The sequence below is a fragment of the Ipomoea nil genome, unplaced genomic scaffold (assembly GCF_001879475.1).
Source record: "Ipomoea nil cultivar Tokyo-kokei standard unplaced genomic scaffold, Asagao_1.1 scaffold0482, whole genome shotgun sequence".
Taxonomy (NCBI): domain Eukaryota; kingdom Viridiplantae; phylum Streptophyta; class Magnoliopsida; order Solanales; family Convolvulaceae; genus Ipomoea; species Ipomoea nil.
In genome coordinates, this window is record NW_017616910.1 from 1,067,038 (window position 1) to 1,085,853 (window position 18,816).

The 18,816-nt window shown below is 36.8% G+C and overlaps 3 protein-coding genes and 1 long non-coding RNA gene across 4 annotated transcripts; 2 read left to right on the forward strand and 2 right to left on the reverse strand.

Moving 5' to 3' along the window:
- Positions 1-6,811: 6,811 nt before the first annotated feature.
- On the reverse strand, positions 6,812-7,336 carry LOC109173496. The gene has a single exon (XM_019322734.1). The coding sequence runs from the start codon at positions 7,334-7,336 to the stop codon at positions 6,812-6,814; it is 525 nt and encodes a 174-aa protein (XP_019178279.1).
- Positions 7,337-8,011: 675 nt separating this feature from the next.
- On the forward strand, positions 8,012-10,938 carry LOC109173780 (GDSL esterase/lipase At4g28780-like). Its single transcript, XM_019323081.1, has 5 exons — positions 8,012-8,290; positions 8,926-9,053; positions 9,144-9,386; positions 10,022-10,274; positions 10,502-10,938. Exons 1-5 carry the CDS (start codon positions 8,038-8,040, stop codon positions 10,732-10,734), a joined length of 1,110 nt encoding a protein of 369 aa, XP_019178626.1. The 5' UTR covers positions 8,012-8,037; the 3' UTR covers positions 10,735-10,938.
- On the reverse strand, positions 10,828-18,158 carry LOC109173781. Its single transcript, XR_002052962.1, has 3 exons — positions 18,146-18,158; positions 16,307-16,314; positions 10,828-10,900 (listed from the first exon to the last, which is right to left on the reverse strand). It is a non-coding gene; the product is annotated as an uncharacterized LOC109173781 (long non-coding RNA).
- On the forward strand, positions 12,977-16,128 carry LOC109173779 (26S proteasome regulatory subunit 4 homolog A). The gene is made up of 6 exons (XM_019323080.1): positions 12,977-13,535; positions 14,189-14,434; positions 15,002-15,171; positions 15,247-15,463; positions 15,563-15,703; positions 15,795-16,128. Exons 1-6 carry the CDS (start codon positions 13,062-13,064, stop codon positions 15,876-15,878), a joined length of 1,332 nt encoding a protein of 443 aa, XP_019178625.1. The 5' UTR covers positions 12,977-13,061; the 3' UTR covers positions 15,879-16,128.
- Positions 18,159-18,816: the final 658 nt, after the last annotated feature.

An 18,816-nucleotide genomic window follows, 5' to 3' on the forward strand; every position in this document is an offset into this window, starting at 1 on the left:
TTAACCAGCTTTGTAGTTAGGAACCTGCCGACAACAGCCCACGTCTCCTCGTCATCAACCTGGAGTTCACCGACTCCTTCCCCCTCCGGCACAAACTCATCATGTTCATCCTCCAAATCAAAACCCTCCCACCGTGCTGTCAACCTCTCGACGTCACTGTTTTCCTCCGCCATGCCTGCTACGTTCTGTCTGCCTCGCTCCACGTCAGAAAGCAGCCAGCGCTCCTCGTCATAGAAATCCGACGCCACACGCCATAGAGAAAACGACCGGAAAACGCAAGAAAACTAGGTTTCCCTAGAGAGAATGCTGAAACCCTAGTTTTACCCTAGAGAGAGAATTTTTTTATTGTTGGGAGGGGGAGGGGGGGGGGGGGGGGCAAAAGATATAAGCATGTAAATTAACCTGCCTAGAAATATAATTTAACGAGCAACGATTAAGTAATGACATAGAAGTCCTGCATTGGTCCACCACGACCCCAACATAGGACAAGATTGGCATATCTAATTACTTAATTTAATAGGGAGTAGTGATATTTATTCGTTATTTGTTTTTTTTTTTCCAATCAAATTTGAATACAAGTGAGAGTACAAATTGGGAGTATGTTTTTGAAAGTCCATGAAAATTTTATTTTTTTAGAGAGGTATTTCCACTTTTGATTTCAGGAGTATGTGACTATTTTCATATTTGGTCTTCAACTATTAAAATTTTAAAATTTGATTTCATGACTTATAAATTATTGTAACATTTGATCCATGACTATTAAAATTTTAAGATTTTGTTCTATAACTTTTTAATCATTGTCATATTTGGTCCCTATCTATTAAACTTTTTAAATTTAGTCCCACAACTTTTAAATCATTGTCACATTTGATCCATCCAACTTAAATTTTAGTTATAAATGATAAAATTTCAGACAAGTAAATTATCTTAAGGGTAAAATCGTTCTTTTTCTAATACATTTTTCTTGAACTTATTGTTTTCCTCCCAAATCACTTTCTTCATTCTTTTCCCTAATGGAACTAAATAAAGTTATAAACCATAGATTTTTATCAACTTTATAAGTTAATATGATGTGGAATTAATGATATTATGATTACAGAATAAAATATTAAATATAAACGTCAATAATGTTAAAAAATAAAAATTATTTAATTATAAGGGATATTAGGTGTTAATTTTGAGATTAGAGAATCACCCTAGCAAATCTGAAATTTTAATAATCGAAAACTAAATGTGGCAAAAATTTTATAAGTAGTGGGATCAAAATTGAAAATTTTTATAGTCGGAGACCAAATGTGGCACTAATTTAAAAGTCGTATGGTCAAATATAAAAATTTTAATAGTCGATGACAAAATGTAAAAATGATTTAAAAGTTGTAGGATTAAATTTAAATATTTTAATAGTCGGAGACCAAATGTGAAAATAGTCTCATACTCGTGGAATCAAAAGTAAAAATAACTCCAAAAATATTGTTTTAAAAAAAAACATAAACAAAACAAAACAACTCCAAATATCAATTCATAATAAAGTAAGCCAAACTAGTAAAACAACTTGAAAAATAAAATAATTTAAAAACCAATAAGAATTGGATATCAGATAATTTAGTAACTAACAGGAAAACAAAGCTCTAAGAACTAATATCAATTTGTTGTATTTTTTTTTTTATTTTTTCAACTCTTTTATTCTGTATGATAAAATAAAAATTAAAATATAATAATATTTACTTAATTTGATTTGTTTCTTTCAACTATATTTAAAAAAAAAAAAAAAAAAAAAAGTGAAAGGTATTATAGGAATGCATTGTCTTCTCGTTTTTTACTTAAATCAAACATTATTTATTGCGGTAGCTAACTACTATGTAGTATAATGACATATCAGTTACTTTTCAAATGGGTGTTCATAGGATTAAATCCTAGTAGTGCTTTTAACACAAATAAGTTAAGTTTTATTGACTTATCAATGCCGCATTAAAATACTTAATTTATTTTAATATAAAAATTGTTAGGACATCATTTTTATTATCGATTATAATTATGTACAACAATAGTCATCTTTACTACTATTTTTATTACAATTTGAAAAATACACATTTTGACTATATTAAAAATAATTATTTTTATTTTATATTTAAGTATTTAATATTTAAAAATTATATTAAGTATTTATTTATTTTAAATTTTATCTTTAGGCATAAATTTAATCGCGCAATACACATTATAGTAAATAAATAGATGCAATTACCTTTGTTGGTCTTCCTCTAGAGATTAAAGAAACCTTCATTTTCATTCTTCCAAAAGGCTGAACCCCAACCCTAAGAGTCCCCCACATCTCGGCCCGACAGAGCATTTAGGAGGATGTAAATCATGGTGACTCAACCGAACATGAACCACAGAGGCTAGACCGGTGCTCACTGCGCACAAGGAGCCCCTCACTTTGAAACCTTCATTTTCATGGATCTAGAGGGAATGGTTCTAGATGGAGACAAGTAGATCAATTTGTTTCCACAAAAGGAGGGTATGAAGGCAACCATCAATAGTTAAACTTAAAAATTTTTTCAAATCAATTATTTAATCAACTTAATTCTTTTCTCTCTCTATAACATGTGTTACCCAAATATTAGGGCTATAGAATTAAGCATATAACAAACACTTTAACAATAAAAAAAAAGTTTGCCATAAGTTATATATGATTCTCAAGCGCCTTGTGCTCAGATGACACTTCGGTAGCTCCCCTTGAAGAAAGGTCACAGGATCGAACCCCGCATGAAGACTAAAGATATGATTGGTGGGCTGATTGCGCAACTCGCGATTGTGCAGGGTTGTGAAAACAGTATAGAGAGAATGAGATTCGCAACGGTCAAGAATTAAACTCCATAACATATTTGCCCTCTCCCAAGGTGCAAAAGTTAAGTGAAATTGTGTGTGCGCTAAATTATGCCCAACTCACGTTGTGGCACAAGGATATAATAGCGTTGAAACAAGTAATTTAGGCCTTTAATTACTAGCAACAACAATATGAAACACAATTGCAACACAAGTTATAACCCAAATAATAATATATTAAAGCATTAAAGAACTAGGCACAAAGGTTCATAAATACTTTTCACCCAAGAATCTCTAAGAAAACTTAGCCGCTAAGATGCAATACATATAATAATTAAGAGTTTACAAATAATCTAAAAGAATACAAGAATTGAACCAAGCGATTCTCTCAAATCTCATTAGTTTTCTTCTTGTTTCCCAAGACCACTTGTAGCTCTCAATTCTCTTCTTTCTCGTCTCCCAAAGTCTGAATTCCCTTCTCTAAGGTTGGGGAAGACATCATTTTATAGCGGGAGTCAAACCGGGGTGATTTAGGAATTCTCCACGCAAAATTTGGAAATTTCCAAAACAGCACCTTCTTGCTGGTTCGACGCGTCGAACTTGGCGTCTTTTCGTGAACCATCATTCGGCAAATTCTCAACGCGTCGAGTCTGCTGGGCGTCGGACAGATTGCTACTGGAATTTTCGGGCGTGCTTGACGCGTCGAATCTCCTTAGTCACCCCCATCTGGTCTACTTTGGCTCCAAACTCGTCCTAGAACTTCCCTTGCTTTTGCACTTGACCTACAATAGTTCTAAAACACTAACAAACACCGTAAAACATTCAAAACAAGTGTAAACCACCTATAAATCATTAAAAAAGAGAATATACAATTAATGTGACATTTTCATGAATATAAACCCAACAAAAGTAATCAAACTAACACTAGAAACATGTACCATTAGACTCACATCAATATTCCTCATATTTTCCCCGTTCAATCCATCTCTCATGACATTAAAACATCTTATTGATAACTAACTGTTGTTTTTAATTACTGGTTGGCTACCAATTCATAGACAATCAATGAATGAAAATCACATCAAAAAATAAAATAATAAATAGAAAATTTAAGAGGGGAATAAAACATTTACCTCATATATCATGAATTAACAAATTTTTGGAAGAATGAATTAACAAATTTTTACTGTAAAAAATAACGGTATAAATGGGAAGTCTCAACTCTCAATTGGCCATCATCACACGCCCAAGATGTAAGCAGGCAGAGTCCATTTAATTTCCAAGGACAAAGGAAATAATAATGTGATGATCATAAATGCATGAATTTGTACAATATAACTTCAATACCAGCAGCAATGGGTCGCACGAACGCCAACCCCCTTCCCTATGCCACCAGTAATCCCCATAGCAGATAAATGCCCATCTATGCCCCAAAATAGGTCACGAGTTACTGAAAGATAATTCTCGTACCAAAAGCTCAAAAGTTTAATTCTTGTTTACAAATTACCTTCAACACTTTATGTAGTAAAATTAAAAGAAAATTGGAAGAAAAAAAAAAAAAAAGCAAAGAATTGTATTCACGTAACCACAAGATTTACATAGCTAACAAAGTATTGCAAGAAGGTAAACCAACTTAAGTTGTTCATAGCTAATCGACTCAAACTATGAAAATGAATAAGTAGATCTAACTAAGAGTCCAACTTGAAACTTTGCAATTACTAAGTCAACTGGAATACATTAATAGATTATGAACTTAACTGATATTATTCAATCAGCTTTAAATAGCATACAAGGGAGAGAAGATAGTGAGTAGTTAGCAGGTTGTTGTAACAACCAGTCTAACAATGCTATATAAAAGGAATGCAACTAGATTTAATTATATACAAAAATATGTCAGCCACAGATATCCTTAACACGCCCCCGCAAGATGGATGAGCCATCGGAAACTCCAATCTTGGAACGGAACCGAAAAAACAGCGAACGACCCAACGACTTTGTAAGAAAATCAGCAAGTTGAGCCGACGAAGAAATATGCCGAACCACCAACGAACCATTAGCAACCAAGTCCCGAACAAAGAAATAGTCGAGCGCGAGGTGCTTCATGCGTGAATGGAACACTGGATTCTTACACACATACGTAGCGCTGAGGTTGTCACATAGTAGAACCGGAGTTGGGACTGGACTTTGATCTGGAGTTGGAGCAGGTGTTGGAACTGGTGTTGGAACACCCACGGGTTCTACCTGTGTAGACATAGGAGGCGACTTGCACAAAATATGACATGATTCTGAATCATTAGAAGCAGAAGGTAAGCTGTTAGATGACTTCTACAAATCGTTATAAGGAAACACATGGGGCACAAATCTAACATGCCTAGATACATAAATACGATTCGAACCAAAATCTAGACATTTATAACCGGATTGGGTGTTCGAGTAGCCAAGGAAAATACATGGACGTGACTTTGGTTGTAGTTTCTTGGTGTTATAGGGACGCAACCAGGGAAAACACAGGCAACCAAAGGGTTATAACTTGCCACAATTAGGCAATTGTTGGAACAAGACATAAAATGGGGATTGATTACCTAAAATTGGAGTAGGGAGCCGATTAATAAGATATACGGCTGTCTGAAAGGCGTAGGTCCAGTATGAGGATGGCAAAGACGCGGAGTGAAGAAGAGACATTCCAGTTTTCACGACATGCCTGTGTCGTCGCTCTACGACACCATTGTGCTCAGGAGTGTGTGGCGGGGTGGTGAAATGAGAGATACCGTGAGTATTAAAAAACGGCCCAAGTCTCATGAACTCGCCCCCATTATCTGAGTAAACAGAAATAATTGACAGGCTAAAATATTTTTCCACTAGCTGTTTGAACTGAATGAATATTGTAAACAAATCCGATTTACGTTTCATGGGGTACATCTAAATGTATTTTGAGAAGTGGTCTACAAAAATGACATAATAGCGAAATTCATCAATAGAGTTCTCAGTAGGTCCCCACACATCAGTATAAACAAGTTGCAAAGGTTTAGTGCTAACAAGTGTATTTTTAGAGAAAGGCAGTTTATGACTTTTATGAACATTGCAGGATGAACAGTAAAATTTTCGCAGAGATGACATGGAGACTGGAACATTACAGGGTTGCAACACAAGTTGCAACACCTTATTCGACGGGTGGCCAAGTTGTTGGTGCCACTGAGACAAACAAGCCAACTGCGTAGCATGAACTGTTGGGTGAGAGGCAACTGGTCCAAAATAGACACCATTAATGTTCACCCCTGTAGCAGCGCAATCCCAGTTCGAAGTTCCTTGACCAGAAAATGAGAATCAAAGAATTCAACAAACACACGATTAGTCTTGCATAACTGGGAAACAGAAACTAAATTAGTGTGTAACTGTGGGACACGCAAGACATTATCTAGAGTGAGAACATTAGAAGGAGTGGGAATGACAGATTGGCCAATATGGGATATTTGTAAGGAATTACCGTCACCCAAACGTATTTCATCCGATCCACTATACTCGGCGGAAGTCTGCAGAGGAGCGAGGCTTGGTGTCACATGGTGAGACGCCCCACTATCAAACATCCAGGGAGGAGAAGCCCTAGTCATTGAATTTGCGGTAGGAGATACATAGGATTGCACAGGAGGAACATCGTGCTCCTTTAAAAATCGGGCTAGCTTGCGACACACCCTTGTTTCATGACCCGTAAGATAACAAAACATACAGACGATACCTGAGCGATTGTGTTCCCCTTGTTGCTGATTGGAGCCATAATGATTGTTATTGTTGTGGGCCCTCCGGTTGGTGTTGGACTGGTGGTTGCGCCGCGGGGTGACCAAGTGCGTTGAGTAACATTAGCAGTAGTAAAAAGGGACTGACGCAAAGCCTCTGCGTCTGTCAATAGGGGTTCATGGTCAGTCAGCACATCTGCCAACTCGCCAAAAGAAAGAGGCTTCTCACGAACGCGAATGGCCGACGTGATGGAATTTTAATCCTCGCCTAGCTGAGTCAACACATAGACGATTAGATCTTCGTCAGATACGGGACACTGAGCCAACACTAAATCATCAGCTATGGCTCGCATGTCATTGAGATAAGTGGTGATGGACCGAGACCCTCGCGGATTCCTCGTGAGTTTGGCCTTGAGGGATATGATACGTCCTCGTGAGGCACTGGCGTAACTAGCAACAAGACGTTGCCACGCATCATGGGCTATCGTAGCCGAGGAGATAAGGGGCTGTATGGTGTCAGTATAGCTCCCAAGTAGAGCACTGACAATAACTTGGTCTTGACGATACCAAGCTAAATGAGCCAGGTTGACAGAAGTTTGAGCATGATCAGTGAATTTGGCTGGTTCCTTGGTTGTACCATCAACATAGCCAAAGAGATTAAACCCAACAAGTGTGGCATGAATTTGACGCCGCCACACCGGGAAATTCACGTTCGTGAGTTTAATTGGGAAGTGTGTTGGGGCATTTAATTGGATTATTGTGGTTGTAGTAGCGGAAGCCATTTGGAAGGGGAAGGAGAAAAAAAAAACTTCGTAGGATAAATTAGGCTCTTGATACCATAATAGATTATGAACTTAATTGATATTATTGATGTAAAACAATCAACTTTAAATAGCATACAAGAGATTGAAGATAGTGAGTAGTTAGCAGGTTGTTGTAACAACTAGTCTAACAATGCTACATAAAAGAAATGTAATTAGATTTAATTATATACAAAAATATGTCAGCCACAGATATTCTTAACATACATGACATATTTCATTCAAAGCCAACTTTCAGATAGGGATTCCTTCTTAAAAAAGAAAAAAAAAAAAAAGATAGGGATTCCCATAGAAAAGCAAAAGAAAATTGCATGTATGTAGAGCTTTCAACTTTTCAAGCTAGGTAGCTCATATATAGCGCAACTCTGTGGAGGCGGACTTTCGCCCATTCCGAATCCTAAAAAGTAAAAACCCCGTAACGTAACGTTGGTTCAGGGCGAGTAGGCCACAGTTCTGCGTCGTTTGTCGATCACTGCCGCAGCACAGGGATCGGATAGGCGTAGGCTGCATGCCCATTTATTACCCTCTAACCACCGTAAACCAACCAACTTGCATTGCCCCACTACGAACTGCCTAGCTACCTCTTCCTGCCGCACTATATATAAAATCATATATATCATGCATATCCCAGCAAAAAGTTCATAATAATAATCTCACCATCCATGGGGTGTAGTTCAATTATTGCTCCGGCGACCATTTTACTGGCGGTTATGGTGGCCGCGGCCGCATTGTGGCCTGCAGGGGCGGCGGCCGCCCGTGCCTTCTTCGTGTTCGGGGACTCGCTGGTTGACAACGGCAACAACAACTACTTGTTCACCTCCGCCCGGGCCGACTCCCCGCCGTATGGCATCGACTATCCCACTCACCGCCCCACCGGCCGCTTCTCCAACGGCTACAACATCCCTGATCTTATCAGTCAGATTTCGTCTACTCTCATCTTCACTAATATTAAAACCCACTGTTTAATTTTCACTTCTAATTTGCTCCCTTAACACTCTACTAACGTTACATTTCTATTTTCTAACTATAACCTATAGTTTCAAGGTAGAGTAATAGCGAACAAATAGTTTTAAAATATCATAATATTAGAAAGTCTGCGGTTGCTACCTGCTCTAGGTCAGCTTTCTAACCTCAAAAGACATATTTGTGGTTACTAACTCAATTATTCTTGCTCACAAAAGGCGACATTTTTCGCCTCACTGCCATACACGCTGGTTCAACACGATTATATATAGAGGGATAAATCAGTGACTAAATGACTTATTAGGTGGGAGGACCCGTAACTACTGACCGTGCCCATAATGAGTCACCCTCACTAGAGAGTGAAACTCCCACACTGCAGCTGGCAGGGCTCAATCTCGCGTTTTGCCCACGATCTACTACTTTAAGAACCAATTAAACTACCCATGCGGAGATCAAATTAAACCAATTATCTTACTAGATTGATTGAGTTGTCCCAAATACTATACCATAATTGTCAAGAGATCAACTAGTGAAAGAAGTCTTTATGGATTCTTTAGGTTGACATCATTTTTGGTAATGGCATGCAGGCCAAGCAATTGGTTCAGAGTCTACACTGGCCTACTTGGACCCAGAGCTGAGGGGCCAGAGGCTGCTGGTTGGCGCCAACTTCGCTTCTGCCGGAATTGGAATTCTCAACGATACCGGCATTCAATTCGTAAGTCGTTCAAGCAATTAACCAAACACTTGGCATGCATTATCCTACATGTTGTATATGTAACTTCCATTGGTTCATTATTATGCCTAGGCAAACATAATAAGAATCGCGCAACAGCTTCAACTGTTCGAGCAGTACCAGCAACGAGTCGGCAGCTTGATCGGAAGCGCGCCGGCGGCGATGCTTGTGAACCAGGCGCTTTTCCTCATCACCCTCGGCGGTAACGACTTCGTTAACAACTACTTCGTGGTGCCCGTCAGCGCTCGACGGATTCAATTCTCCATCCCCAATTTCTCCCGATATCTCATCTCCGAATACCGCAAGATCTTAATGGTAATATTATAATATATTCTAATAATTTCACTAGTTAATTTGAACTTCAAAACAATTCAAACTTCAAAACTAAAAACAAAAAAGAAATAAGTATTTAGGGTTGTAGCCAAGCAACTTGTGCTCAGACATGTTGTGACTCTCCCATATGGGAGCTTCAGTGAAAGCGGTGTTAACTCTTTGTGTTTTAACATGTTAAGAAAGTATAGATGAACAGATACTACAATATAATTGAATTATGTGACGAGTTTTTGATCGTCGAAATCTGATTTTATCGAACAAGAATGAGATTAGTCTCAATGTATAAAATTATAGTGTACTCGATTAGGAAAATCTATGGTCCAACCAAAATATAAAAAGAAGTAAGTCAACAGCACAGTAATGATAAAACTTAATTGCATTTATTTCCCTCACCAACCATATATTGAAGCAACAAATTAAATATAATGTCCTTGTACAAAGATATTTTCAAATAAAAGGAACAGTCATTGCCGGCAAGTACATCCATAAATTTGCTAGCAGTGATTCCAGTCGTGGGGTATTGACTCTTTAGACTGTAATACTTAAAGAAAGTATAGAATAGATACTACCTTGGAATATAGTCAATAGCATTACAATATATGTTATCTTTTTTTCAGAGATTATACGAAATGGGGGCTAGAAGAGTGTTGGTGACAGGAACCGGACCGCTAGGGTGTGTTCCTGCAGAATTGGCCCAAAGGAGCATAAACGGGCAGTGCGCACTAGAGCCTCAACAAGCCGCCGCTATATTTAACCCGCTCCTCATTGAAATGATCGCCGATCTCAACCAACAACTTGGCTCCGACATTTTTGTCGCCGTCAATGCCATGCAAATGCAAAACGACTTCATCAACAACCCCCAAGCCTATGGTCCGAACAAACTCAATATCTATCTTCGAATGTCTATTAATACTGCTGTCTTTTGCACCGGGTACAATTATAGATATTTTTGAATTGTATAAGTACTGTGGAGTCAAGAATTGACAGTACTATGATACAATTCTGAAAACATACCCGATACAAAAAAAATACCAGTATTTATTGACATTATAATTATACTTTATCTAACGTATTATCTTTTAACGTTAAAATCATAGGATTTGTCACGTCGAAGATAGCATGTTGTGGACAAGGACCTTACAACGGAATTGGACTGTGCACAGCGGCATCAAATTTGTGTGCAAACAGGGACGAGTATGCGTTTTGGGACCCGTTTCATCCGTCGGAACGGGCCAACCGATTAGTAGTGCAAGCCATTTTGACCGGAACCAATAAGTACATGAGTCCGATGAATTTAAGCACTATTATGGTCTTGGATTCTAAGGAGTAATCAACTATGTTACTGGTTATATGAAAATCCTTCATTAATTCTTGCTATATATATATGTTGTGATGGCTATATAATTATTCAGATAGTGTGGCAGAAGTTCTGATCGTTTCGATATATATTGTGTAATAATATGTATTATGGAGATGTAATGAGTTAAATGGAACAACTCTTTTATGTTTATTTGATTTTGTATTGTTAGGGATTTGTTAAAAGGTGAACTTTGATTATTTTTAATGGAGTTAATACCCAAAATCGTCCTCGACTATAGTGGTTTTTCTCAATTTCATCCTAAACGATTTTGGTGACCTAATATCGTCCCAGACTTTTATGTTTCGCTCAATTTCGTCCCATACTTTTGTGTTTTTGCTCAATTTAGTCCCTCATTTGTTATTCTATCCATTTGGTGTTAAATAAATAGACAATTAAGTAATTTTAATATTGGCATCTCTTTACTCATAGACATGTGAACTGCGAAATTCTTTTTTTTTTTACGAATTAGTCCCAGAATTACTCCTAAAACTGCGAATATAAAATTTGATTTGCAGGTCCGGGAGTAATTCTGGGTGTAATTCGTACAAGAAAGAGGAATTTCGCACTTCACAAGTTGAAAGTAAAGAGAGATCAATATTGACATTACTGAATTGTCCCTAAATTTAACACCAATTTGACGGAATAACAAATGGAGGACTAAATTGAGCGAAACACAAAAGTCTGGGACGATATTAGGTCACCAAAGTCGTTTAGGACGAAATTGAGAAAAACCACTATAGTCGAGGACGATTTTGGGTATTAACTCATTTTTAATGAATGAGCGCCAACTTCTTAAGCAGTTCTATAGAAGTGCTAAGTATTTATTGGTTTTTTTTTAAAAAAAAAAAAATTATTATTATTATTATTATTATTATTATTATTTTGCACTATAGTATACTGTATGCATTCCTCCTACTTGAAGGAAATATTGCCATTCACTTTTTGTAAAAACTCAAAAGCGGATGATCCTATAGTTTGGTTGGCCTTATTTTGTAAGGAAATATTGAAAAATCTTACTTTTATCTCTACTCAAATACACCAAACATAAATTTGTAATTTTGTATTTGTTTGACCTAAACTCTTGAACGAAATACAAATATATAATTATTGGACTCGATTATATTATTAATCCATCCGTTTATTATTTTTATATACAGTTTACGAGTCTTGTATTAGTATATATAGGTTTACGATTCTTGAATGAGTATGCTGAGTGTGATTCAAGTCCCTTCTTGTATGAGTGTGTCGATTGTGATTCGAGTCGATTATGATATGAATGTGTTGAGTGCGATTCGAGTCGAATCTAGATTGCTCGTAGTTCATGAAAAACTTTCTAACTAGAAAATGAAATGTGTGCTTTTTGAATAAGAAATTTGAGTTCATACCCAATTTAGTTATCAATGATAGTGATTTTTTTTACTCAATTTAGCCTTAAATGAGTTTTTGTGCTTAATTAGGCCATCGACTTTGATGGTTTTACACAATTGAGTCCTTGGCTATTATTATTCAGGACTAAATCGATAAAATTCACTATAGTCGAAGACTAAATTGGGTGAAACCACTACTAGAATCAATGACTAATTCGAGAAAATTTACTATAATTAAAAAATTACTTTGGGTAAAACTACTATAGTCGATGACTAAATTGAGTATTAATAGATGTAAAATTATCAAATTATCTTAACAGAAAATTCGATTGAGTAAAATCATCAAAGTCAAAAGCTAAAAAATGAAAAAATTTCAATTTTGGTCACATGACTATAGGGGCATTGTTAATTTTAGCACCTGACTTTTAAAGTGTCAATTTAGTACCTTGACTATGTAATTTTTGTCAATTTTGGTCACTCCGGCCGAATTGACGGTCAAATTTGACCGGAAAATTTTAATCAAACATTTAGTCCATAATCTGAGGGGCAAAATCGTCTTTTGATCCTTTCTAGACTAAATGTTGGATTAAACTTTTCCGGCCAAATTTGACCGTCAATTTGGCCGGAGTGACCAAAATTGACAAAAATTACATAGTCAATGGACTAAATTGACATTTTTAAAAGTTAGGTGTTGAAATTAACAATGCCCCTATAGACATGTGACCAAAATTAAAATTTTCTCGCTAAAATTTTTTTCGAAAAATATCAATATAGTTGAGGACTAAATTAGATATCAAATCTAGAAAATTTTATATAAATAGGCAAAAAAAAAAATTGTTTATTAGATTTCTTGAGAGGAACGAAACTTGTCGATTCCCGTCTAAAACCCCTGCTGTTACCTTACCTCCTCACATCTGTAGAAGAAGAATCATGGGTCAGGGAACTCCCGGAGGTCTGAACAGGCAGCTTCCCGGAGATCGGAAAAACGATGACAAGAAGGAGAAGAAGTTCGAGCCGGCGGCGCCACCTGCCCGCGTCGGACGCAAACAAAGGAAGCAGAAAGGCTCCGAGGCGGCGGCTCGGCTTCCGACTGTCACTCCGCTCACCAAGTGCAAGCTCCGGCTCCTGAAGATGGAGCGCATCAAGGACTATCTGTTGATGGAGGAGGAGTTTGTGGCCAATCAGGAGCGATTGAAGCCCCAGGAGGAGAAGACCGAAGAGGATCGATCCAAGGTCGATGATCTCCGAGGAACGCCGATGAGCGTTGGTAATCTGGAGGAGCTGATTGACGAGAACCACGCCATTGTTTCTTCTTCCGTGGGGCCCGAGTACTATGTCTCTATCTTATCGTTCGTCGATAAGGATCAGCTCGAGCCTGGATGTGCAATTTTGATGCACAATAAGGTAATTGAACTAATTATCTCCGATATATTGTTTCTTAATCTTCTTCTGGATGTGCATATTGAAGTAACAATGCTGAATGTATCTCTCCTGGGTTTCATGGTGCAAATTAGGATCTCAGATAATAATGAGCTAGGGTTAGCAATTATTGATATCTAGGAGTTGCTTATTTGTGGTCTTGTAAACTATTCATCATTACTTATGAATATTTTGCTATATGCTTGTGCAAATATAAAAATGCTTGCAAAGGTTATGTAACTTCAGAAGTTTCCTGCTAGCTTCCAACAGCTTAGGGTTAATGGAGGGGAAGCTGAGGATTTAATGTTGTATCTGTAAAAGAGTATCATTACTTTTGATAGTGTGTTAATTAGCTAAATGACCATAGCAGTAGAGACCATGTCCTTGAATCCTTGGTGGTTGATAATTTTGCTCAAGCTTCACAGTTTTGTATGCTTAAATTGAGATATGTGTTTTCATCACTATTATTTCCTATTACTCCGTATCATATGTGAGGTTCTTTCTCTTTCTTTATATTTGTGAGGGCCAAGGGGGAGGGTGCATGAACTTACTTTTGGGTATCAAAGGAGTCATTAGTTAATGAACTGTGTGTTTTCATCATTTATTGTGTTCTGACGATACTTCTTGATTCTTTCCAGGTTTTGTCTGTAGTTGGGCTTCTTCAAGATGATGTTGATCCCATGGTATCTGTAATGAAGGTTGAAAAGGCTCCTTTGGAATCTTATGCTGATATTGGTGGATTAGATGCACAGATACAGGAAATTAAGGAGGCGGTTGAGCTTCCATTGACACACCCTGAATTGTATGAAGACATTGGTATTAAACCTCCAAAAGGAGTAATTCTGTATGGAGAGCCTGGCACTGGAAAAACTTTGCTTGCAAAGGTTTGCTTGAAATTTCATATTTGTTGCATATTAAAAGTTTTAAATGGTTTTAAGTTATGCGATATTTTTTTATGTTAATGATAAAGTGTATGACAAAATCTGTATGGATCTGGTTATGTTAAAACAACTAACTGTTGGTGTTGGTTTAGTTTAACACGGTGGGTTCGCTACTATGTGGATGCAGATCTGTTTATATAGCATATACATATTCTGGAGTATGGAAAACGGCACTTGCATCTATGACCATTACTCAAGAATCTAGATTAAGCTTATGATATACTCCTCACTGGAATTGGGTGGCTAACTCCAACTTTTGCTCGTACAATTCAAGCTTTTGCTATGCATTTGATCTGTTTATATTTGCCTATACATTACAAGTGTCAACATTCGGGATACACTGCTTTATATGTTATGCACTAGATCTGTTTCTGCTTGCATTTCATTTTACTAATTGATGATAAAGAGATCCAGTCTGGTGATTTGTAATTTGTAAAAGTGTTTAGAATAGATTCTCTGCTGGGTTATATGAATGAATACCCTAATATGGATATCGTTTGTGTTATTCAGGCAGTAGCAAACTCCACTTCTGCAACTTTCTTGCGAGTTGTGGGAAGTGAACTGATCCAGAAGTACTTGGGTGATGGTCCCAAGTTGGTGAGGGAACTGTTCAGAGTTGCTGATGAACTCTCGCCCTCCATTGTCTTCATTGATGAAATTGATGCAGTTGGTACTAAAAGGTATGCTTTTTGACATCATCTCTTGGAGATATAAGATGTCATGGAGTTCCGAGTTTTTATGCATTCCATCTATAGGTATGATGCACACTCAGGTGGTGAGCGTGAAATTCAGAGGACCATGCTGGAGCTGCTTAACCAGCTAGATGGTTTTGATTCTAGAGGAGATGTTAAGGTAATTTTGGCAACCAACAAAATTGAGTCTCTTGATCCTGCACTGCTTCGCCCGGGTAGAATAGATAGGAAGATTGAATTCCCTCTTCCTGATATCAAGACAAGGAGGCGCATTTTCCAGGTATGTGCATTGCATGATGATATTAAACAGGAAATCAATTTTACACAATTCATCTAAAATTACTTTTGTTATTGAGCAATATTTTCTTTATATAAACAGATCCACACAGCAAGAATGACATTAGCTGATGATGTTAACTTGGAAGAATTTGTCATGACCAAAGATGAGTTTTCTGGTGCTGATATCAAGGCTATTTGCACTGAAGCTGGATTGCTCGCTTTAAGAGAGAGGCGTATGAAGGTGTGCCATATTTCTGTATCTTCCGCAAATCTATATATATAAGATGTAATACACCACGAGTAACAATTCAAAATTTTTGCCAATTTTGTAGGTGACACATGCAGATTTCAAGAAAGCAAAAGACAAAGTTATGTTCAAGAAGAAAGAGGGGGTCCCTGAAGGGCTCTACATGTAATGATATCTCTCTCATTACATCTTTAGCTCTGCCAAGCATAGTGAGTTTTATTCTTTTCCTTGAAAGCTTGAAGCTCCCTTGTACTTTTACTTGTGTCAGAGAACACCATCTGCCTGATTCATAGCCAGCCATCTTTTCTTACTTTGAACTTTTATCTCAGAAATTCTCTCCTCCCACTACCTGTATGGGATGATTCTATTTGGGCTTTCTATTAATTTTATCTGACTTGTTTTTGGTTTTAGACTATTAACATACACTGATACACCTGTTTATTTTGAGCGTTTTACTTAAAAGTGAACTTTTAGTATACTAAAAATGAACATTTATAAGCCGTGTCTACATTACAATGTGGATTATAGTTCACCGCCCAAGTTGGGTAACTGCTTCTTCAAACATTTCTTGCTATTTGGGTTAAGACAAAGACAAACCAGTTGTTCTACTTTTTAGTTACTATTGCAACAACTAGTATTACCCTTACCTACAATTAGTAAGGTTTTGGAGTTAGCTATGACTATATGGCATGTTTGGTTCGCGGGATAGGCCTGGAATTGAATAACATTTCCAGTAATAGATCTATTCCTTTGTTTGGTAAAAACATCTATTTCCAACAACAATGTTCCTAGCTAGGACTTATTACTCTGGGGGGCTCCTGGTATTAGGCTATTTCCTATTTTACCCCCAAAGACGAACAAGTGAAGCTTGAGTGTAAATTAACGAACTAATTAGAGCCATAAAAACTCAATTGTCACGTACTATACAATGGTGTGTTGGTTAACTAAGATAGACATAATAATGTTATTTAAAAAGCAAAAGCAATGGGAGCTAGGGAATTGAAGGTGACAGAGGCAGCGAGCGAATGATGTTGCCTCCGCCCCAAGGAAGGCTCAAGGCAAAGCAGACAGCGGAAGATGTACGCTGTTAGGGTCACAACCCAAAACATCAAATTAAACACAATAATAATGTTGTCAACAAGGCCCAAGAATCCATACCAGTGCATTTTGCATGGTTTTTGGAACAGTATCAAAATCACTAGATGATTTTTGGCTTGATGGGAACTACGGTTTTTGGCTAATTTTTTCTCAAAAAAAAAAAAAAAAAACAGCGCGAAATAGCGTGTTTAGTAGTAACTTTGCGCCCCAGCTGGTGCTCGCTGCCGGCCACTCTGACTAAAACTAACCTCTTTTTATTTTTTTATTTTTTTTTATTTTTTATTTTAAGAATATATATATATATATATTCTTTTCTTTTTCTCTTCCATTTTTGTCTCTCTCATTCTTAAAAATTGTGAAAAAAGTCAACTAGTATGGACGCCATTCGCACAAACATCAAACAACTAGTAAATAGCTTAATTAATTTTTAAAGGAATAAGGTTCAAATTAGTCACTGAACATAACCTGAAAATGCAATTAGGCCACTGAACGAAAAAAAAAAAAAAAAAAGTGCAATTAGGCCACTGAACACTGCAAAAACGTGCAATTAGGTCACTGAACTCTCCAAACGTATGCAATTTTACCGGATAGTAGGTTACCATCAATTTTAGCAGGTTACCTGCTTACGTGGCAGTTGAGTTGGCATTTTTAATAATTTTTAAAGAATTTTTAATAAATTTTAATAATTAATAATAATAATAAATTTAAAAAATGAAAAAAAAATAAATAAATAACAAAATACAGTTTTTTTTATTTTTATTTTTTTTTATAAAAAATTATTATTAAAAATTTATTAAAAACACCAACTCAGCTGCCACATAAGCAGGTAACATGCTAAAATTGAGGGTAACTTGCTACCAGATGAAATTGCATATTTTTTGTGTGTTCAGTAGTCTAATTGCACTTTTTTTCCATTCAATGGCCTAATTGTATTTTCGTGTTACGTTCAGTGGCCAATTTGAACCTTATTCCATTTTCAAAAAAAGTAAATAGCTTAATTAGTTTTTATCACCTCACCTCACCAATAAACCCTCTGCATGCCTCAGACTGTATGCACCAACTCTAGCTTCCACCGTTGGATGTATCGTCTCCTGATGATTCTTTTGGGTTCATTTTCCAATAATCATGAAAAACAGCAGTAGGTGACAGTGGCAACAGAAATTTGAGGTCTGGTCAAGTTTTTGAGGCTCTGGTATATGATTCCTCCTTGTCTTGTCTTTGCTGTACTTGTCCATTTTTTTCCCCTCAATTTTATGTGTATGATTGACTTCAATGGCGCTCAACTCATACCTAACATTATCCCTGCAAATCTCTTCCACTCTCAAAAATGGATTTCACTTCTACATTATCTCATTTGTAAATCATCTATTATTCACACTACATCTAGGAATATCAATTTAGCCCGAACCTGATGGGCCAACCCGAAAAAATCAAAACCGACAGGGCTATAGCCTGAATGGGCTAGCCCGATAAAACACAGTAGCCTGACGAGCCCGAAACCGATTAGCCCAATGGCCCGATAGGGCTAGCCCGACAACCTGAACTATTAAAAACTATTCTTTATTATAGAAGTGATGTGAAACTTAACATACATGGAATAATTATTATACTTTAAAATTATATATATATATATATATATATATATATATATATATATATATATATATATATATATATATATATATATATTTAGTTTTTTAAAATTTAAATCAACATTAATCTAATATTTTGACTAAAAACTGACGAGGACGGAATTCTTCTTCCCCGCCAAATTCTCCGCGGGAACGTAGATAGAGACTATTTTTAATTTTTCGTTGAGGACGGAGATGGGGAGTATACTTCTCACCCCGCCCCATTCCGTCCCGCCCTGCCCCGTTGTCATCCCTACTCTAAATATGGATACTCACTTTCAGTTTCTAATTTTAGTTCAGATGGTTCAACCCTCCCGATTAGCCCGACAACCCGAAGTTTAGGGTTAGAGCCAAATCGAACCCGAGAATAAAATATTA